General features: G+C 37.8%; 1 protein-coding gene across 1 annotated transcript; it reads right to left on the bottom strand.

Annotated features, from left to right (window-relative positions):
* Positions 1-284: 284 nt before the first annotated feature.
* On the bottom strand, positions 285-23,167 carry lrrc4ca (leucine rich repeat containing 4C, genome duplicate a). Its single transcript, XM_042496502.1, has 2 exons — positions 23,144-23,167; positions 285-2,296 (listed from the first exon to the last, which is right to left on the bottom strand). The coding sequence occupies exon 2, from the start codon at positions 2,243-2,245 to the stop codon at positions 299-301; it is 1,947 nt and encodes a 648-aa protein (XP_042352436.1). The 5' UTR covers positions 2,246-2,296; positions 23,144-23,167; the 3' UTR covers positions 285-298.
* Between the last annotated feature and the right edge of the window lie 205 nt (positions 23,168-23,372).

The raw sequence follows: 23,372 nt of genomic DNA, 5'->3' as shown, positions 1-23,372 counted from the left end.
CATGAATTAAGTGCTGAAAAAATAATTGCAGAATACAGTTTTTTCTTGATTTAACCACAATAGTTTTTTCTTAAATAAATAACTTCTGTTTTGTAAAGACACTTTTTGAAACAGTAGACATACCCTAATTCCCAAAGTCATTGAATAAACATCACCAGCCACTGATTTGCCAAACACACGAGTCTGTTCCTCCATGTTTGAGCCACAGTCCTCATAACCAATTGTCAGTACTGTCCTGTCAGTAATGTCTTTATGTAATTCCATCAGTTTTATAATGTCTCAGTTTGAAAAAAAAGTATTAGATTTGGGTCTCTTGTACATTGTCTTTTGAGCTGGCCCGGATTAACAAAGGTTCGTGCGCTGAGCTGTGTATGGAGTTGATAGTGGAGGCATGATTGTATGCAGTCTTGTAGGTGTTATAGTGGTTGAGGTGCTCGTGCTCAAGAGGAGGCAGGGTCAGGTGGCCCTCCATGCCCGGGCCTCCTGTTACACAGTCCTCGTCCACATTGATGATCTCAATGGTGCGTGTGGGTGCGTGGTGGTTCTGCTGGTGGTGCTGCTTGCGCATCTTGTAGAAGATGATCAGCATAACTGCTGCCATGAGTGTGATTGCAACAAAGCAGCCAATGATGATCTTGGTCGTCTTCATTACCTCGTCCAAGCCGTTCAGCGAGCCCTCCCCACCTAGCTCCGTGACGGGGATTGTGTAAGTCTTCTCTGTTGCGCGGGTGGAGACCGGGGTCCGGACTGTGGTGGTAGTTGTAGACGTGGGTGAAACAGACTCCCACGTACCAGCAGATGGGGTGGGGCCCACCTTCTGTTGCACGGCGGTGGTGAAGCCTTCATTATGCGGCGTTTCTATGGTTTCCACAGTCACTGTGGTGAAGTAGCTGAAGCTGCTGTTCTCCGTAGAGGACACATTGAGAGTGGCAGATGCTGTTGTGTTACCTGCAGAATTACTGACCATACATGTGTATGTGCCTGTGTCCTGCATGGTAACATTAGTGAAGTTCAGAGTGCCATCATTCAGCACAGAGATTCTGACCTTGTAAGCACCGTGTGTCATGATGGAACCATTGGGTGTAATCCAGCTTACCGAGGTCAAGGAGCTGGCTCTGCATTTCAACTCTGCAGCACTTCCCTCTGTCACATTTAGGTCTGCGGGAGGCTCCACAATAACAGGAGCATAACAGTGAAAGTAGTTCTGGTCCAGCTCGCCAATGTATCGTCCCTTGTGGTGGGTTGGTGAGCTGCAGCGGGCACAGCAGCTGGTGTTTGCTGGTACCATCTCCTTTAGCCACCAGCTTAGCCACAGGATGTCACAGTTACAATTCCACGGGTTGTGGTGCAAGTGCACCCTCTCCAGGTGATGCAAAGGAGTGAAGAGATCATGGGGCAAGAGGGTAAGGTTGTTATGGGCTAGATTGAGCTCCACTAGTGACTGCAAGTCGTCAAAAGAGTTCCTCTCTATGGTCTGGATTTGGGCATGCATCATCCATAGCTTCTGCAAATGGATGAGCCCTTTAAAAGAGCCAGGTCGGATGACTGTTAGCTGGTTCCCCGACATCTCCAGTTCATCCAGCTTCACCAGGGGAATAAGGTTGGGAATTTCCTTCAGATTGCACATTCCCAGATTTAAGTAGCGTAGATTGCTCAGCCCTTCAAAAGCCCCCTCAGATATGTAGGAGAGCCGTTTGAGCTCTCCAAGGTCCAACCGCCGTAATGAGGGCACTCTGTTGAAAGCATAGGAGGGAATGCTCTCTATGGGATTATTCCTCAGCCAAAGCTCCTTTAGTTTGGACAGGTATTCGAAAGCCCCGTTTGGGATAGTGGTGAGGCGGTTATCAAAAAGCTCCAAGGTATTGAGGCTGGCCAGTCCATTGAAGGCCCCAAGCTCAATTTTGCGTATGTGGTTTTTGCTTAGCTGCAGGATCTCCAGATGTCTCAGGTGCTTGAAGCTGTCCACCTTTATGACCTGGATGAGATTTTCTTGCAGATTCAGGTAGCGCGTGTTGGTTGAGATGCCGTCAGGGACATCCCGCAGGCCTCGTCGTGTGCAGATGACTTTGCTGAACTGGTTACTACAGGAGCAGACAGAGGGGCACGTCTGAGCACGTACCAGCCCTGCCACCACCAGCAGCTGGAGGGCCAGAAGCAGCACAAACAAAGGGTCGGACAAGGCCCGGTTCCACCTAGGACCTCGCATCATCTGCTGCTGCTGAGAGGAGGTCATCTTGTTTAACATTCATAATTCATTGACTGGTCTTCCACTCTTTGGAATGAGGATTTTGGCTCACTGGAGGGAAATGAGACACAGAAGAGAGAAGAGATACATTAGAAAATTGATCATTCAGAGATTCTCCCTTCCAATAATGAGCTCTGAAATACTCTGAAAAACAGTGAAAAAAAAGATAGGAAAATTTGACAAATTTCACCAAAAAATATCCCTCAGGTTTGTGTATCTGTTGCAGCCACAATACCCACATATACACACACCCACACACACAAACTTGCAACCTTGATTGAGCACCTTATATCCATCTTTGTTTCTGGGCGTACTGTCCTCCATGCACTCTCCAGCTCAGTCACATAAAATAAAATAACAATGAAGCCGCCAACTTCTGTGCTGTATCTCTGCGGGAGGAGGAAGGGAGGAAAGAAAAGCAGCTATGACTGCTGTGTTGTGTGATTTATATTTGAGACTCGGGAGACATAAATAATAAGGAAGCTCACCACCCACCAGTCGTTCAATCGAGTAGAGATATCTGGAAACGTCTGATTACAACTCACAGTTTCTCAAAGGCACGTATGTGACTCGAATGTCAAACAAGCAAGCCAAAATGGAACCGGGGAATTTGTTTGTGTAACTCTTTATGTATTACACCAGAGAAAACTGTCGAAATACAAACAACATGTTCTTTGATTAAGACTTACTGTGTGCAAGAGAGATGATGCTATGGCAGCTATGGAGTGTGACTAAATGACAGATGTTTATTTAATTGATTCAGCTAATGCCATATTCCTGTTTTCTACTTGATAAAACCAGTATTCCTCAAAGTTTTCATGGTTGCACAGGGAACAATGGTTAAAAAAGGTGCCATTCATTCAGTATAAATAACAAGCAGAAACACAAGACAGCAAAAAAAAAAAAAAAAAGAAAAAGAAAAAACTGAAACACTGCAACTTGAGGAAGCACAGCTTGAAATAAAAACTTTCACCTGGAAAGTAAAAAGTTGAAACTGGAATTTATACTGTGAGTTTTGAAAGTGACCAGAAAGAATACATTTATGTAAAATGACCCTGATAAAATAATTGAATTCATAAATACACCCTTTATTAGTCATAAATCACAGCTAAGTGAACACCATACCATACAGTTTATCTAAATTATTAAGATGGTGCTTCTGATTGAATTCAAATCCCAGCCAATCTCTCTTTTGGCTGACAGTCATGTAGAGACAGCCAAGAAGAATTAGTTTCTAGAACAAATTTATCGAGATTTAAGTATTAAATATCAAAATCTGGCCCTCTTGTGGAAATATAGATAATAAAGAGATAACTTGTTATACTACTAACATTATAATTAGTTCCAGTGTTCTGGTATGACACCGGGGCGTAGGTTTCATTTTAATAATGGCGTTTGGACACATATAAAACAAGGTTTGGGGGTCCTCCACAAGAACATTTTGAGCATCTAAACATTTCATTTTCTGCATTCTGGTGATTTTTTTTATGCCCCAACATGCATCTTTTCTGCATCAATTTATGATGTAGATGTCTTTAATTTTGTCAAAGTCCTCTGCTACTTTCATGTTTTCCTGAAATCTACGCCTATGCCTCACATGACTTATAAAACAAAAAAACTAGAACTTATTGGCACCTACTGATGTTAATAGTGGTGAATCATATTGTGAATCATATGTGAGAGACTAGATTGTAGCTGCAGTGCTCACTATCACATATACAGCAATTACAGTAGATCCTGCAATGAGCATGACAACTGTAGATCATCACTATTTGAGTAGTATGACAGCCTCAACAACACTTTGCCCCATTTTTCGTATAGCTGTCAGAATTCAGCCTTACATATTATTTTTCATCATTGTCAGAGAAAGCTGGATTTTTTTCTTCCTCTGCTAAGTAAACGACAGGGAAACACTCTGGGCAGGTCGGAAGTGAGTCACACAGCTAACACAGATAAAGAGAAACATTTATAGAGTCTCTAATCTACCTGACCTCAATGTTTTTAAATGTGGGAGGAAACTGGAGCACATTCAGAAAATCAATGTGAACACGAAAGAAAAAATGTTAACTTCACACAAAAAGTGCTGGAGTTACAACCTGCAGTGAAATGACAGTGATAAACACTGCCTTATGTGTTGTTGAGCTACAAATAGCTACAGTAAATCTGTCTGACTGTCACACAAATTGGTTTTAATCTAGAAACAGAAAAATCATATGAGCTCTAAAAAGAAGGGTTCCCTTGGGATGTGTTTGAAGTGAAACAGCTGTCATATTTCAGTAAGGTCATCAGAAAGAACTGATGTTATTTTTTGCCACTAAGTCAATTGTCACTGACGCTGTGAGTTAGGACACAAATTAGCCAAATTAAAAAATGTAAAAATGGTGTGTAAGATTTTGAAAAGGAAAGGGTTGCTGGAAATAGATCAATTTTTTTCACCCTTTTTTTTTCTTTTAAGCTTTGCTCTTTCAAATACTGCAAATGAAGACATGCATGACCACGGGGCAGCTCAAAGGTGAACTGGAAACACTGCGAGACTGTTACGATCTGCTGAAACACCCCCCACACATACACACAAACATAAGTAAAACAGTGTAACAGAAATAGCATAACGGCTGATTTCTGAACAGAATACAATAAATCAACTCCATGAACACAGTGTTCATGTGGTATTACAGTATATTCAACTCACAGCCGCAACTGCAAAAGAAAGCTCTTCACTTTAGAACGAGCAGGCTATTACTGTAACTACTGATTAATTGCGTGATTACTGACTCCATTAATTCTTCAATTACAAAATTTAAAATCCAAGCAGCAAAAGCCTGCGGGTGGAGAAAGAATATGTTTCCATGCAGGGGTCCAGGCAAATGTGACAGGGATCACACACCATGCTAAAAATCACATCCCTTTATGGCGGCTTAAATTTGTGAGGAATTAAAAACCTTACACTAAACATCTGACCATGATACAATCCAGCGTTTCTGTTTGCATGTTCTGCTGATCAGAGGGGGAGCTCGAAGGGAGGTCTTCTGGGGCTCCAGCCAAAGTAGTTTTATGAAAAACCCCTGAATCTTATAGTTTTTTAAAATACCATAATCCTTGTACCTGTCAGATTATTTTACTATGTCAGTCCATACACAATGTTGTGATTGCAACTTTCAATGCAAATACAGCCAAACCTGTGAATTCCACAACAACTTGCGAGTCTGCCCAATCTGCAAATTTGACTGTGGAAATCGGGTGAAATCTGACCTCATTGTAGAGCTGTGAGCAGCTTATTGATTCGCTCAGCCCCTTTTGTTGGTGTGAGATTGTTGTAACCAGTTAGATGTTTGCCATTGCTGCTGCATTAACTTGGGAAAACCGGGCAAAGAGAGCAGTGGGAGAGTGGCTCATGGTGACGGTCCTTCAGGGCTAGCTCAATGGGGAGCAACAACTGAACGTCAGCAATCAGCTGATTTTTAGGCATTCAACTATCATGAATGGCTTTAAATTAATGCATATAGCGGCATTAAATGGGGAAAAATCAAGCAGCCCCCCCGTAAATGGGCTAAGACCCAAATGCTTACAGCATCTAGCTCTGCCCCTGCTGCTGACCTCCTCAGAAGTGAGTTATAATAACAGTAAACACACACAGACACATTTATTGTTCAGACAAGTATGTTGTTTTTTTTTATTTTGAGGTAGAATTCCATCAACCATCACCGACTAGAAAAATGTGCTGCGCAGTCTGAATTTGTGAATATCCCTTGGATAAGGAATCCCTGTATCTTATTCCACTATTTACTCATCCTCCTTTTCAGGAGATCATTCCTTGAACAGAGATAAACAATGAATCAGCAATCCAAATTATGGCAGCAGAAAAGATGAAGTTGATTTACAAAGCAAAACAATGCGTCCCCACACTAACAATGAAAGCAGCAAAATTGGATTTACGTAGTGCAGTGAAGGAATTAGATGAAAAGAGATAAGGAAAATGAGATTAAGAAAAGAATGCATTTTCAAACTTTTGTCCTAACAGATTATGAACTGCCAGCTGTCTCTTTGTCTGGTGGAGAGAACTAAAGCATGACCCAGATTAGAAGAACTGCAGACAATTGAAGAGCAAGATCTGCAACATTTCTGAATTAATTTCTGGTGTATGAAACAGAAACAATTCACACTGAAGCCAGCTATACAGAGACACTCTGTTAATGGCTTTATACAGCTGTTTAGCCACATAGAGGACAAAAAAGCATTGCATCTTGCATGTCAACTCATATGATCCTTATACATTGTCTTAATTAGGACACTCTTAACACAGGTTTTAATGTCAATGCGACATAAGTACATCATAGCATGGAGAAGCTCACTTTATTGACCACTGACCATCAAAAAATAAGACTTTCCCAAAACTTTCTCTGACATGTCATTAGTCACCTGGTTGCTAAATTCAACAGCTTAAACACTAGTAAACATCTTCCTGCAAACATCAATATGTCTTGGATTTAAGGGAGGTATACTTGTGTTATGAGCATAAAAAACAACCAAAAGTATTTACATGTATGACATAATTTATGTTGCTCACTTAATGTATAATGAAATGCAAGATTATTATAAACGTCAAAGCCTTCCTTTTGGTAAAAGTTAATATAGTACACAAGCAGCAGTTTATAAGAATTAAATTGTAAGCATAGATAGATAGATAGATAGATACTTTATTGATCCTGACAGGAAATCATGGATAAGGCATCTACACTTTATATCCTAAATGCATGTTATGCTTGTGTAAGTCCCATGTTTCATCATACTATTCTTTTTTTTTTTTTCGCTGAATGCACAGCTAGAATTCTGTCGCTGGTTTCACCAGTGCACATACTGTGCTGCACAGCAGTTTCCCCTTCCTACTCCCAGACCTTTTCATGAGTACAGTAATTTTGGAGTCTGAATCTTATTTTTGCATTATAAATCAGCCAGAAAAGGCTGAATGAATTATTTAGCAGGGCTACAGGAAATTCTAGTGGGGCTAAAGCCCCCTAAAATAGGTTTGGTGACGCCACTGCTTGGCAAAAAAAGGCACTGAGTGTTTTTCTTCTGCTCTCTGTCTGTGCTCAATAAACACTTCCTGTCTTTAGTCTTCACAAACACAGTCATAGCGTCATTTGAAAGGTGAGGAAAGTGAGAGGGGACTCGACCTAGGGCTTTCTTCACTCACTTAATGCTTGAGTGCCCGCTGATGATGAACTTTTTAGTGAGGAGTGACAGACAGAAGATTTAGCTTTCACACTGCATGGGATGGAGGGGGAAGAATGATGAGAGACTGACGAGTGAGAGATAGTGTGTGAAAGAGGGAGGTTGGCGTGTACGCTAGAGAGAGAAAGAGAGAGAGAGATTAATGAGATAAAAATTAAATCAGGTCACTTCTTGATAATGCCAGCAATCTTGCAACAGCTCCAAATATAAACCAGAATCCTTTATGGATTCCAGTGTGGGAGGGATACCCACCACATGCATCACAATCTTCTCCTCTTTTCTTCTCTCCAGGCTCACAGCAACATGCACAAGATACCATGACTAGTGCAAGCATAGATTAGATGAAGATTGTTATCATATGGTGCTATTTTTGCTCATATTCACTCATGTTTTGCATACAGTGTTTTGTCACTGTTTATCATTCCCAGTGTGTTAGGATTTCACTGGGGTGACAACAGGACACAACATCCTCCCCTTGAGCCAGTGTCGGAGACTGCTGTATATTTGCTGAGACAGTCGTGTTAATACTTTGAAACTAAAAGGCAGCATGTCACTCAGTATGACTCGTGCTTTGCCTCTACATTTGTAATTTAATATATTTTATTAAATCATTGTTCTGTCTTCTAGATGACACATTTTCACCACCCTCTAATCTAATTGGAGATATCACGATTATGCATAAATGTAACTGATTATTCGTCTTCACTAACAGCTAAAGGTAAATATAGGAGTGTTGTTTCTCTGTTTTTTTCTGTATTTACAATTCTCCTTTTCTTTTGTTTACTGGTCTTTCATTATTTTTTCTCTGTGATACTTCATAATAATTTAATGTAAAGCCTACAACATATTGTCCAGTTGTCCTTAAGCAATTCATTTCAATTACCTCCTACAGCACACACCCAACCACATATCTTATACTTTTTTAGGTGGATTTCAGTGATTAATACACAATTGAAAGCAACAGGCATGCCATGTGGGGCTAACACGTGTTTCTCACCAAAACGCATATGTAAAACTCTTTTCACATACACACAAACTATTAATAAAGAATTAAATGTTTCATCTGTAGATAACCTCCTATTCTCATTTACTTTATTATAATAGGAAAGCTGAAGCGTGAAAGGGGGAAGGAGAGAGAGAGGATGACAAGCAGCAAAGGGCCACAGGTCAGAGTTAAACCAGCGGCTACAAGGACACACAGCCCGCTCTACCAGGTGAGCTACTGGCCACTCAATGACTTCTTTTACCTGCAGAGACAAACTATATATTCTATGCATTTTATACTATGGCTTTAAAAAGTTACTGGTCAACATGGTAAACTACGACTTTTAATTGCTAGTTTGGATGACTTTTTCTGCTACTTTTAGACAACATGCTATACCATGACATTTGTGATATTTGGATATCATACTACACAATTAATTGTTTTATAACTTTTATGCTGTTTTGGAGCAAATGCTTTGCTGTGACTTTTTTTTTTTTTACAAAATTTTGGAAAAATGCTTGATGACTTGGGCCATTTTGGGGGGACACCCTGGACAGTTCGCCAGACTATCACAGGGCCGACACATATAGACGAACAACCATACACACTCACAGTCACACCTAAGGGCAATTTAGAGTCACCAATTAACCTGAGCTGCATATCTTTGGACTGTGGGAGATTTTTTGCCTTACTATACTATGCGATTTTTGGTGATTTTCTCAACATGCTAAATTATGATGTTTGGGGCCTTATTTGGCCCTTCTTTCAACTTGTTATACTATAGCACTTCTCTATGAGATATAATAAGAGGTTTTCAGCCATTTTCAAGACATTTTAAAATTTGAGATTATTTGCCTTACTATACTATGCGGTTTTTGGCCATTTTCTCTACATGCTAAATTATGATGTTTTGAGCCTTTTTTGGCCGTTTCTTCAACATGCTATTCTATGGCGCATCTCGAGTAGTTATAACAAGAGGTTTTCAGCCATTTTTAGGACATGCAAAAATTTGAGATTATTTGCCTTACTATACTATGCGCTTTTTGGTGATTTTTTCAACATGCTATATTATGACATTTTTGGCCTTTTTTGGTCCAGTTTTCAATATGCTATACTATAGTGCGTCTCCAGGAACTATAATAAGAGGGTTTCAGCCATTTTGGGACATGTCAAAATTTGAGGTTTTTTGCCTTACTATACTATGCGTTTTTTGACCATTTTCTCGACTTGCTAAATCATGACGTTTTGAGCCTTTGTTGGCCCTTTCTTCAACATGCTATGCTATGGCACGTCTCTAGGAGCTATAATAAGAGGTTTTCAGCCATTTTCAAGACATTTTAAAATTTGAGATTTTTTGCCTTACTATACTATGTGGTTTTTGGTGATTTTTTCAACTAGCTATATTATGACATTTTTTGGCCTTTTTTGGCCCGGTTTTCAATATGCTATACTATAGTGCATCTCTAGGAACTATAATAAGAGGTTTTTAGCCATTTTTGGGACATGTCAAAATTTGAGATTTTTTGCCTTACTATACTATGCGTTTTTTGACTATTTTCTCAACATGCTAAATTATGATGTTTGGGGCCTTTTTTGGCCCTTCTTTCAACTTGTTATACTATAGCACTTCTCTACGAGATATAATAAGAGGTTTTGAGACAATTTTAGGAAATGTCAAAATTTGACATTATTTGCCTTACTATACTATGCGGTATTTGGTGATTTTCTCTACATGCTAAATTATGACGTTTTGAGCCTTTTTTTGGCCCTTTCTTCGACATGCTATGCTATGATGGTCTCTAGGAGCTATAATAAGAGGTTTTCAGCCATTTTTAGGACATGTCAAAATTTGAGATTATTTGCCTTACTATACTATGCAGTTTTTGGTGATGTTTTCAACATGCTATATTATGACATTTTTGGCCTTTTTTGGGCGGTTTTCAATATGCTATACTATAGCGCATCTCTAGGAACTATAATAAGAGGTTTTCAGCCATTTTTGGGACATGTCAAAATTTGAGATTTTTTGCCTTACTATACTATGCGATTTTTGGTGATTTTCTCAACATGCTAAATTATGATGTTTGGGGCCTTATTTGGCCCTTCTTTCAACTTGTTATACTATAGCACTTCTCTACAAGATATAATGAGAGGTTTTGAGACATTTTTAGGACATGTCAAAATTTGACATTATTTGCCTTACTATACTATGCGGTTTTTGGCCATTTTCTCTACATGCGAAATTATGACGTTTTGAGCCTTTTTTTGGCCATTTCTTCAACATGCTATTCTATGGCGCGTCTCTAGGAGCTATAATAAGAGGTTTTCAGCCATTTTTGGGACATGTCAAAATTTGAGATTATTTGCCTTACTATACTATGCAGTTTTTGGTGATTTTTTCAACTAGCTATATTATTACATTTTTTGGCCTTTTTGGCCCGGTTTTCAATGTGCTATACTATAGCGCGTCTCTAGGAACTATAATAAGAGGTTTTCAGCCATTTTTGGGACATGTCAAAATTTGAGATTTTTTGCCTTACTATACTATGCGTTTTTTGACTATTTTCTCAACATGCTAAATTATGATGTTTGGGGCCTTTTTTGGCCCTTCTTTCAACTTGTTATACTATAGCACTTCTCTACGAGATATAATAAGAGGTTTTGAGACATTTTTAGGACATGTCAAAATTTGACATTATTTGCCTTACTATACTATGCGGTTTTTGGTGATTTTCTCTACATGCTAAATTATGACGTTTTGAGCCTTTTTTTGGCCGTTTCTTCAACATGCTATGCTATGGCGCGTCTCTAGGAGCTATAATAAGAGGTTTTCAGCCATTTTTAGGACATGCAAAAATTTGAGATTATTTGCCTTACTATACTATGCGGTTTTTGGTGATTTTTTCAACTAGCTATATTATGACATTTTGGCCTTTTTTGGCCCAGTTTTCAATATGCTATACTATAGTGCGCCTCTAGGAAGTATAAAAAGAGGGTTTCAGCCATTTTGGGACATGTCAAAATTTGAGGTTTTTTGCCTTACAAAACTATGCGTTTTTTGACCATTTTCTCAACTTGCTAAATCATGACGTTTTGAGCCTATGTTGGCCCTTTCTTCAACATGCTATACTATGGCACGTCTCTAGGAGCTATAATAAGAGGTTTTCAGCCATTTTTAGGACATGTCAAAATTTGACATTATTTGCCTTACTATACTATGCGGTTTTTGGCCATTTTCTCAACATGCTGAATTATGACATTTTTGGCCTTTTTTGGCCCGGTTTTCAATATGCTATACTATAGCGCATCTCTAGGAACTATAATAAGAGATTTTCAGCTATTTTTGGGACATGTCAAAATTTGAGATTTTTTGCCTTACTATACTATGCGGTTTTTGGTGATTTTTTCAACATGCTATATTATGACATTTTTTGGCCTTTTTTGGCCCGGTTTTCAATATGCTATACTATAGCGCGTCTCTAGGAAATTATGATGTTTGGGGCCTTATTTGGCCCTTCTTTCAACTTGTTATACCATAGCACTTCTCTACTAGATATAATAAGAGGTTTCAGCCATTTTTAGGACATGTAAAAATTTCAGATGTTTTTACCTTTTTTTTCAACATGCTACAGTATGGCGTGTCTCTATAACAAAACCTTTTCAGCCATTTTTGGGACATGTCAAAATTTGAGATATTTTGGCTTACTATACTATGTGTTTTTTGGCAATTTTTTTCAGCACGCTAAATTATGATGTTTTTGGCCTTTTTTGGCCCTTTTTTCAACATGTTATTCTTTGGCGTGTCTCTGTGAGGTACAAACAAAGTTTTTCAGGTTTTGTTGGGACATGTCCGAATTTGATATTTTTTGCCTGACTATACTGTGCGATTTTTGGCCATTTTTTCCAAGTGTTACATTATGAATTTTTCGGCTTCTTTTTGACATGGTATACTATGATGCTTCTCTAGGAGTTATAATAGCGTTTCTCTCAACCATTTTTGGGATATATAAAAATATGAGATTTTTGGCAATGCTGTACTATGGCATGTCTCTACAAGCTATAATATGTCTTCCTCAGCTCTTTTTTCTGCTTGTCATATTTTCACAGCTTTCACCATATCATACTATGTTGTATAAACCCTCCTGTAACCGCTACTCTTGATATATCAACCTCCTCTCACCCCTCTCAGGAGAAAGAACTGGACCTAGAGGAACAGAGCCTTCACTGCTGCTGAAACCACACTCTGGAACTCACTCCGGAAACCCCTCAGAGACTGCACTGACATCAACACTTTCAAATCCCACCTCAAGACACATCTTTATAAATCTACTTTTAATATTTGATATATCCACATTTCATGTTTGTCTGTCTTGCTATTCCTGATCTTGTTTTTATTTATATTGTATGTTCAACTGACTTTGATTGACTGTTTTTGTTTTTGTTAAGGGTTCTTGAGTATTATAAAGTGCTCTATGAATAAAACATATTTTTATTATTATGACTATGATATTGTTTTGTTTATTTTTTTCGTTATGGCCATTTTTCTATGATATGTCTCAAGAAGATATAATGAACAATTTTCAGCCGTTTTTGGCCCTTTTTTCAACATGCTATACTATGGCACGTCTCTACGAGATATAATAAGAGGTTTTGAGCCACTTTTAGGACATGTCAAAATTTGAGATTTTTTGCCTTACTATACTATGCGTTTCTTTCGCCATTTTTTTGACATGCTGTATTATGACGTTTTGGGCCTTTTTTGGCCGTTTTTTTCAACATGCTATACTATGGCACATCTCTACGAGATATAATAAGAGGTTTTGAGCCATTTTTAGGACATGTCAAAATTTTAGATTTTTTGCCTACTATGGTATCCGGTTGTCAACCATTTTTTGGACACGACAAAGTTTGAGATTTTTCAGTATACTATACTAAGTAGTTTTTGGCAATTTTTTCGACATGCTATCTCATGATGTTTTTGGCCTTTTCTTCGACATGCTATAGATTGACGCATCTATACAAGCTATAACATGTTATCTCCAGCCCTTTTTTCCATGTCATATTTCTACATTTTTCAACATATAGTACTATACTATGTGGTATACTCCCTCTTGTAACCACCACCCTTCTTATCCGAACCTCCTCCCCACCCCTCTAAGGACAAAGCACTGGACCTGCAAACAGTATGTCAAAAACAGTCAGAAAAGACATAATATGTCAAAAAAAGTTGCAAAAAATGTATCGTAGTATGTAAAAAAAGTAATTGCATGGTATGTAACCAAAATTAAGCAGAACATCATAGTCTAACATGTCAAGAAGCAGTAAATATATATGTCATGCAATGAAAAGAAATAAATAATCTCAGTATAGAATAAAAAAAAAACTTTTTAAAAATGTCCTAAAATTAAGTCACAAAAAATATTGCGAATAATGTCATAAAGAGTAATTTAAAAAGTCACAGTACAGAATTCCGTAACCATATTATATTATATTATAAACAGTAATAGCATTTCATGTCATAAAAAAAAAACATTAGTAAGTCTTAGTAGTAGTAGCATAGTATCACGAAGAAGTCACTTACAGTATGTCTGCTGAAGTCATAAAGTAACAAAAATAGTATAGTATGTCAATGTGTATAGCATCTCAAAAAAATTCATTAAAAGAATCTTAATATTGTTAGTCAAAATACTGTAGTATAGCATGTCATTAGAAGTTATTTTTCAAAATTCTTAGCATAGTATGCCAAAAAAGAGCCAATCATATGCTTGCTCCCCAAAATGAACTGTCATTAAAACCTTAAGAACCCCTTTTTTAAGATTTTTGTTTCAAAAAATTTCTCTTTGGGGAAATTTTCCTCGATCTCCTGTAGAATGTTGGGTCATGAAAGTGTTCAATCGAAAATGATCCCCCTCAGTGTTAAATGAATGAATGTGGCCTTGATTGGCATTACCATAAAACTCAAAATATTATTATTGCAGTCCATAAAATCTTTTGTTGTATATGGCATTAGATAATGTATGTAAACTAACACTGAAATCCCATAATGTTTGGCTATGTATGAATAAAGTACAGCTGTATCCTTCCTCTCCATAGCAGATACAGATCAATGCACTGATTTTGAGCCACCATAAAATAACATGTTCTGGATTGTCAAGAGACAAAAAAAATAAGATGGTCATACTGTAGCTGAGTCTTTTGTTTTAACCAGCCAAGTGAAACAGACAAGCCGAGTACTTTGAATTGGTGCTAACTAGCCAAGTGAGACAAACTGACAGCTGCTCCCCTGCCCACAGCCTGACATGCTTCCACTCACAGCTTGTCTGTCTCAACCATAACAAGATGGTGAAATGATTTCAATTCATCTAACAAACAGCGATTTAACCTGCCAATCCGAGGATGGAAATTTATTAGGAAGTTACTGTAAAAATGAAGCAGCATAATTCATCTGTCTACCTGTTAGGTGAAGTCACTGTAACAAGTACTAATCCAAAATGTGTTAATGTATGTGAATTTTCTCCAGCGTCTTAATGAACTCCTTGGTCCTCTTGTAACAATATCGTATCCAGTCCACACACTTTGTATTTCTAAGTCTACCTCCTGATTCGCTTTCTGATATTTGCTTCCTCTCAGTTTACACTTTGAGTTTTGTGTGACTGTGCAAGAGTCAGAACATGTTCTTGCAAACTCATTAACATTGGCATACAGTTCTGATTGGGAACTTATAGAATGAAGGAAGAAAAAGGAAGAAAAACAAGCCGCAAGCTCTTCTAATGAGCCACTGTAATGTCAATTACAAGTAAGTATTCTGTCTCAGCTAGTCTGCCTGTAAATAATGTAGGGTCAGGATGTGACAACAGGATAAGCTGTTTTTTCCACATTGCCTTTATTTTCACATCTTAATTAAATACATATAGAGATAGGAATAAAGGTCAACGGTCAGAATCGAAGTGAAAATGTTGCAGTTCTATGTTATGTGTTTTAACCATTTGGCCAGCAGTAGGCTGGCATAGGCTGACTTTTAATTATCACTGTACTCAGACAATAAGCTCATTTTCTACAAACTGCTGTGTTTATCCAACTGTTTATTGGACTGTGTTCATTTAAAAACCTTAAATTAACTTATTTGTTTCTTAGGGGTTGGAAACACAAATCCATAAATCATTCAGAGACAAATGAGAGTAGGGACTAATTTCAGCATCACTCAGTAACCAAAAATGTTGTATCTCTCAACCTGAAAACATTTCTGCAATACTATTTGCAACTGTCAGTAATACTGAGACCCATTATTAGTGGAGGCAAAGGTCACATACAATAGGAAGGGCCAACTTTTATTTGTAAAAAAAAAAACAACTTCTATTTGTATTCCTGTGTTTGTTGTTTTCATCATAACAAAGGGAAAACATCTTTTGCAAGCTCTGACAATGGAGACAGAGAGGCTATGGTTCAAGGTTGCGGGAAGCTGGGAAGCTGAAATGTTTTTTGTTAAACCCAATCTAAGAAATGGGATCCATTAAATTAATTAAAGATCCCCCCAAGACATGTTTTGAGACATAAAAAATACTCTGCTAGGAATAATAATTTGTGTCTTCAGTGTTTTTTCCTCCACAAATTACCTCTTTAAAAATATTTAATTCTACTGGTTCTTCCTCATTGAAGAACACAGAATCTATGAATATGTAAATGTTGTTCATTTCCACATTTTGAAAGGGACCATTTCCATGTCCATTTTCAAAATTCATACATGTTATTCCTATGATTTAAGACAGTACCAAAAAACATTACATTACAAAAACATTTCTTTCAAAAATAGGCTTTGTTGCAGAAACCCCTAAAGGTTAACTTATCTCATGTGCTGTGGTAGTTGAGTCAATATAAGTAAACTTAACTGCATGTAACCGCTTACGATTATTATAATTATTTATGTTATTTTATTTATTTATTTATATTTGGCCAGAAGCAAAGAAGAAAGTGGTGGCACCCTCTTCTGTAACCAATTATGTAAAATGGGCATGTGAAAGTGACTTGAATCAAATTGAAATCATATCATGGCAGACTTTTTGATATTGGCAGATATAGTATCGTTGTCGAAAAAAATTGATATAATATCATATGGTGATGAAACTGGTGATTTACTCCCCTATTAATTTGGGTAGTCTTCCCCTTTAACTAATAGACCCAGTGTCACCTACATTAAACCTGTATAAGTGGCATACTGGAACACCATTTGTTTCAAATTCTGAAACAGAAATTTTTAAATAATTTGCTCCACAAGTTTGGGTTGGGAGTAAGAACCTTTTTGTTGCCTCTACCTGTCACTCTCTGTCTCTACAAGTTCCCCCAGTACTTCATTATGCAAACATACAGTATCTTACTGTTTACAATGACACATCTTTCTCTATTTTTGAATGAAGCTATCATTGGTGATGATACTTTACTTATGAGTCAATGTCCCAGTAGATGCTCGAGAGAATGGTGTGTCAACAGAGCATGATGAGCACCATGTATCATTACTGCAGGGCACCACACTTGCTATTCAGTTGTGGGCCACTTCTACAAAGACACAGAGGAATTGGACTTCCCGTCCACCAGAGAAAGCGACACATTTTCCTGACAAATGAGCTGCAGTAACTTCAGTTGGCCTCTTTGGACAGTATCATGACCAGGAGCTTGTTTAGGTCCGCTGGCCTTGAAAACATATGTTCGTACACAAGTGTATTTGCATGAGCTGGTACACAAAAACACAAGTATATACATGCATGAGTTAGAATACTCAAATGCAAATGTTCACATACGTGGGTCAAGTAACCACAGAAGCATCCACACGGTATAGCCAAGGTCTAACTGTAGTCATTAAAAACAACCATGGAGATAACTATGATATCTGATAAAAATGATTTTCATTTTAAGCTACTTGAGTACTCCTTGCTCAATATTTCGACTCCCATTATTCATGAAGAAAACAAAAAAAAACATTTACCCGCTGCATGGATTTTCAACAGACTATGTGTATCTATGAGGGAATGTGCTTGGTATATTCTTTTAGCATGTGGAAATCTTTACAAGCTGCCTATGTGGCAGTCTCCTTGTTTCAGAGTGAGGAGCATGTCGGTGGTGGGAGCTTGCAGGTGACAAGAGGTATTGATAAAATCATTCTTCATCCCCTGTGAGCATTTTAGAGAGGCTGTGGGCAGAAAATGGTTGCTAACTGCTCTTCAAGGATGTGGGCTAGAATGAAGGAGTCTACTGCTGTCACTCTGGTGTCCGGTTGAGGTCAGGGTTAGCATGCATCACTTCGAATCTGACTGTCGCACAGAGGTCATCCTGAGGCTGTGAACCCGGACATCCAGGCAGCGCTGTCTCCCTGTGATTGAGTTTGGGGCTTGAGAGAACATTTGAGATAAGAGGGTATCTCGCTCTCAGCACACAGACGTTATCTACAAACCTGAGGCAAAACCAGAGGCTACTGTGCCGGGAAATGAAATAAAATTAAGAATCTGTTATTGAATGTGTGAATTAATTCATTAGGCTTCGAGTTTAAGTTCTGTAAAACTTATAATCCTTTTGGACTGCCATTGGAACTTGACAAACATGACACAGTTCTCCCTCTCTAAACATGAACTGATTTTAGCATCTGTTCTGTGTTGACATGTTCAAGGACAGTAGCTTGTAATGTCTCCTTGACTGATGTGTCAGTATGCCAGTAACATCAGTTAGACTGAAGGCCAGCAGCTAAGAGAAGGTTATCTAATTGACAGCATGAAAAGCCATAAATGTGACAACAATGATAATTGTTATAATGGTAACAATGAGAGTTGGGGACCTCTGGTGGTTTGGAAACACGTCATTACAATAAACAAGAGGAGGTAGATTATTATCTAATTATTATTTAATAATATAAGCAATACATAAAAGATGATTTCCAGGTTTGGAATGTGTTTGTGTGCTTTTGTGGGTATGTGTGTTACTAAAATGGCAATGAATAGATTGTGTTCATTATCAGGTGATCGACAGCTGTACTCCTATAGTTTTTTTTATAACAGGATTTGTATAAAAAATGAACATAACAATTAACTATTTGGAGCCCTTATTTATTTCACAATAACACCATTTTTGTTTGTCTTATTGATTAGATACACACAAGACAGAACAGACAATACAATTATTTTTGGCATCTTGGAGCTTCTGAATTTCCAGATCTCTCTTTTTTGTTTCTACAGGATGACGCTGCTGACTAACATGTCTTTTTTCGTGCTTACAGAATTTGGACTTAGTAACAGGATAAGAGGGGAAAGGAAAAAAGACAGTGTCTAAAAAAACTATTTCATATTTCTATGACCTCTATGTGCCACCTTTATGTTCACTGAATTATCTTTTTTGTATTTGTGTATTTGTTTTTTATACTTAACAGGATATTAATGAAAAGATCACCTGATTAAATGAACAGTCCTCACTGTATCTGATCCTATGTCCTACATGATATTTATATTCTCTCTTTACAACAATTGGCTTTGTATTCGCATGCACGCACCCATACACCCATGCACTCACACACACACGCACGCACGCACGCACGCACGCACGCACGCACGCACACACACACACACACACACACACACACACACACACACACATTAAAAACACAGGAGGATCTGTGTCCCCCCAACCAGCAGAAGACAGTGTTTCTGGTTGTTATGGGGGAAAAAGAAGAAAAAAAACAAAACATTTGAATAGAAACTATTTAGGTCTTTGTTCATAATATTACTGTTTATGTGCTTAATAAAATCAATTAAAGGAAAATTAAGGAAAATTTAAACTAATTAAATGGACAAGTCCTCACTGTATCACATCCTATCTTTTAACCCCTTTCTATCTCACTCACTCATTCACTTACTTACATTTCAAAGGCAAATACACAGAGTGCTTAGGGGAGAGAAGGGAGAGTGATGCTCATTTTACTTAATGGCATTATAACTTTCTGCAGCTGCAAAGAAACAAAGGATATTACATTACAAAGAAATTATTTTCTAATTGAATGATGCCGAGCTTAAAGGGATGAACAATGAAACTCTGAGTCAGAAAACAAAGAAGGACTCTGTGGGGAACCATGCTGTAAAGTAAGAGCTGTGATAGTCTTGTGATGAAGCAGGACTAATTATCATGTTTTTCAGTCCATAACACATTACCACATGTGAATACACAATTGGGGACACGTATGCCCCAATTATTGATATCACTGCACCAATTCAAAATCATTTTCATGAAGAAACACAATCTTCAGCCCCAACAGGATATAAAGGGTGGATAAAATAAGAGAAATACCACATAAAAAGGAGCTTTGAAGTAAGTGAATCACAAAAGGAACTCTTCATGCGAGTAATATCAAATAAGATGAACGTCATTTAGATTTTAAAGAGGTCTGACAATCATCACTTTCATATGTGAGTTTCCAAAGCAACACGACTAAACTAACAGACTATCAAAGAGGCCACATTGTCAGTGCCTGATTTGCTTCTGCAACGGCTGTAAAAAAACAAGACAAAACACTCCACAACGTTCTACTCTGGCTGGGAAAATAGACGCAAAAATTAAGAAAACATATGGCCAACACAGACAAACAGCATCATCAGCCTAGAGGAACAGTGGTTGCAAGTAAAAGCTCCCTGACACTGTGACAGTAGTTCACACCAAAAGTAGAGCAGACAGTGTAGTGGAAGTTACATGCATGAGTTGCAGCAGGGCTGTTCACACCAGAGGCGTATTTCTGTGTGAAGTCCAAAAGCATCTCTTTGAGAGGAAAAAAGGCCTAACACAAAGGTGAAATGCCTAGTGAAAATAGACTTTTTACAGTGTGAGCTGAGGTACCAGCACAGAAACACTGCTGAGAGTCATAAAGTTCTTATTTTTCCACTCCAGTAACTTTATGTCGTACTTTCTTTCCATTTTCTCCACAGACCTACTCATGCATCAAAGCAGCCACGTGTCATTTCTCATTCAGTGCCGTGCTGGGATTGGGTAAAGACTATGAATCTATATCTGTCTTTGTCTATCAATCAGTGTAATTTCTGAACACTGCAATCCTTCAGAAACAGAGCAGGTATTCATCTGGCATTTTAAATCTCACAGGCAGAAATAAAAAAAAAAAAGCGATTAATTTCTTGTTCTGAAACAGCTCAGTCACAGAAGAAAATGTTGGCAATACATTTCTGCATACCATGAAAACATTACATTTGCACATTTCATACAAATTATATTAACGTTCCTCAAGGGACATAATACATGAGCTGTCACTGTCATGTGAAGGGGATGGGGGATGGTGTGCCATGTTGGCTAGACCACTATATGGGACCACAAAAAAATTAGTTGTGTGTTAGTGAGTCATTGCTGTGTTTGTATTGGCTTTTTGGTTCCAATTGTGGATATTTTGTTGCAAACCACTTGTGTTTTAGGCACCAAATGTGGGTATTTTGTAGCGCTTGTCAGCGATACAGTACCACAAAAAGCTGTTGTTTTTTATCAAGACATCTATATTTTCCCTGCTGGAAATGTGCACCAAAAGTATTTCAGGCCAAAACATGATCCTCTCCTAACCGTATTTTTTTATGCCAAAACCTTACCACACACTAACCACAGCATTGTTTAAACAAAAAATCACCATTCTCTCTCTCTTTTTCTTTTCTCTATCTATCCATCTATTTATCCATCTATCCATCTATCGCTCTGTCAATTTATCTATCTATCTAGCTATCTATCTATCTATTTTAAAAAAAGCAAAGCAACTTCCTCACTAAATAATCTACACAAGTGGGGCACAGACTTTAGTTAAATATTTTGTTCTACTGTTTCTCACAATGCTACTATACACAGTGTTTGTCAGTATTCTGGCCGTGGATGAAAAACAGTTTCTGCACAGCAGTCTTGCCTTTCTAAACGAGTTTGTGTCCAAGGCTACTGGATAAAAACACATAAAGAGCAATAATAAAGTCTATAATAGATGATGATTGTTGTTCCTTCAGCTAAATGGGTTTACATTTGGAAAATTCCAAGGATACCCACAATATACACACAATACCATTTCGTCCTGTTAGTTGTGATTTTGAATGTGTAATGGTATGGTTTACCCATCTTGTGGGAGTCATTATTTTCAATAACTGCTTGACATGATCATAAAACAGCCAAAGAAAGTTGTGATATTTTAAAGGATCCACTGCACTCTATGGCCAAAATGTTGTTCCCTCATAATGTCCACATTTTCCAAAATAATAGTTATCCTAGACAACCTTCTAAATACCAAGCAGGTTTACAAATTCTTCTTTTTTTATGGATTGAACAAAATGTTTCAATCATATAGATTTGCAAGGTGTTGCTGGAAGAACAAGAAGAAGTGTTTCCATCTTAAAGGTCCAGTGTGTAGGATTTAGTCGTATCTAGGCAGAAGATTGCAGAAGTGAAGTGAAGAGGACCCCTCCATATGTAGATATAAACAGCTCATTCTAAGCTTATGGGAACAAACAAACAAAAAAAAAGAAAATCAAACAAACAAAAAACAAACCAATGAAAACATAGTTATGAATATTATACACCATTTCTGCCAACAGATGCCCCTCAAATCCTACAGACTGGACCTTTAATGTAAAGCCCAATTACTTATTAACAACATCCTTGAACTTCTGAGAAGACATCTCCAAGGATTGCCCCTTGAAAGTCAGAGATTTAAATCATCCGCAGAAGATCCTCAGTCGACTGACATTGCTTCAAGTCGAGCAGTTGTTATTTTTTATTTTTTTCTGTGCAGTGTTCCTCAGGTTTTGGTTCACAGATTTTGCTGCGGAGTAAGTGCTCTTGACTTTGATGCTAATCTTTGGTACAGACAGCTGTGGATGTGTGGACATGCAGGTAGGGGCACAGTGGAGGAGAAAGGACAGACCTGCTTAGAAGTGGTGTATTTACAGAAAAAAATGCAAAAAATGTTCTTGCACATATATGGCCTGTCGTTGGCACTGGTAGATTGTTTGCTATATTTCATGAATGCCGCTGTCGCACTGAACGTCCAATGGAGCCCATTCAAACTCTAAAACTTTGTATGGAAAACATAATGGATTATGGAATATTTGTATTATACAGCCACATCTGATTTGACAGGCATAATTCTGAGTCAGGTACAGCCCTGATGTTTACAAAACTTTAACAGTTGGTAAACATAACGTAACTTGGAAAGTATTCAATGGCTCAGTGATAAAATAGCTTAATAAACTGGTTGAGAAAATAGAAAAAGTGTGCAGTTCATTCATTCAGCCATTCATTTTTCTTTCTCCACTTAATCCTTTTTATGATCACAGGGGGCTGGAAGCTAATCCCAGCATCCACGGGGCAGAAGACAGTGAAACAGGCTGGTGAGTTATAGTATCCAATCCACCAGAAGAGAGTGGAAAAAAGCCAGGTGTATCCACATTTAAGTCCCTCTCTGCAGCTTTTTTGAAAATGACTGAATGTTATGTAATCAAAGGTTTGAAAGGAACTATGTTATTTGTACATCTTAAGTAGAGATTGATGAGAGATTGATCACATAATAGTCTGACATGACATAATACATTTTTTTTGTATCTCTCTTTTTCTCTTGAAGCATTAGATCAACTGTCCACATGTCATACAGTTAAGCTCATGTCTTTTTCTAATTCAGTTCCTACCTGCCAGTTCAATCACAGTTCCAAGGGGTTGTGGTCATCCTCATGTTAACTTCCAATCCACCGTATAGCTGTCCCTGAAAATACAAGAGGCACACAAGTGTAAGAATACTTTAAAAACAGATTTACAGTGATACCATTCCTGGCTACTCCATTTCATGGGCTCCATGGAATACAGCCCATGAATAATGCACTGTTTTGGAAAGATTATGATGTATCGACTCAACTACCA

This window comes from Plectropomus leopardus, chromosome 11, assembly GCF_008729295.1.
Source record: "Plectropomus leopardus isolate mb chromosome 11, YSFRI_Pleo_2.0, whole genome shotgun sequence".
NCBI lineage: Eukaryota > Metazoa > Chordata > Actinopteri > Perciformes > Serranidae > Plectropomus > Plectropomus leopardus.
This window is presented reverse-complemented; position numbering and strand designations above follow the sequence as displayed.

What these genes read in the sequence shown, in the direction of transcription:
- lrrc4ca (XM_042496502.1), bottom strand. Translation starts at nt 2,245, where the DNA reads ATGTTAAACAAGATGACCTCCTCTCAGCAGCAGCAGATGATGCGAGGT.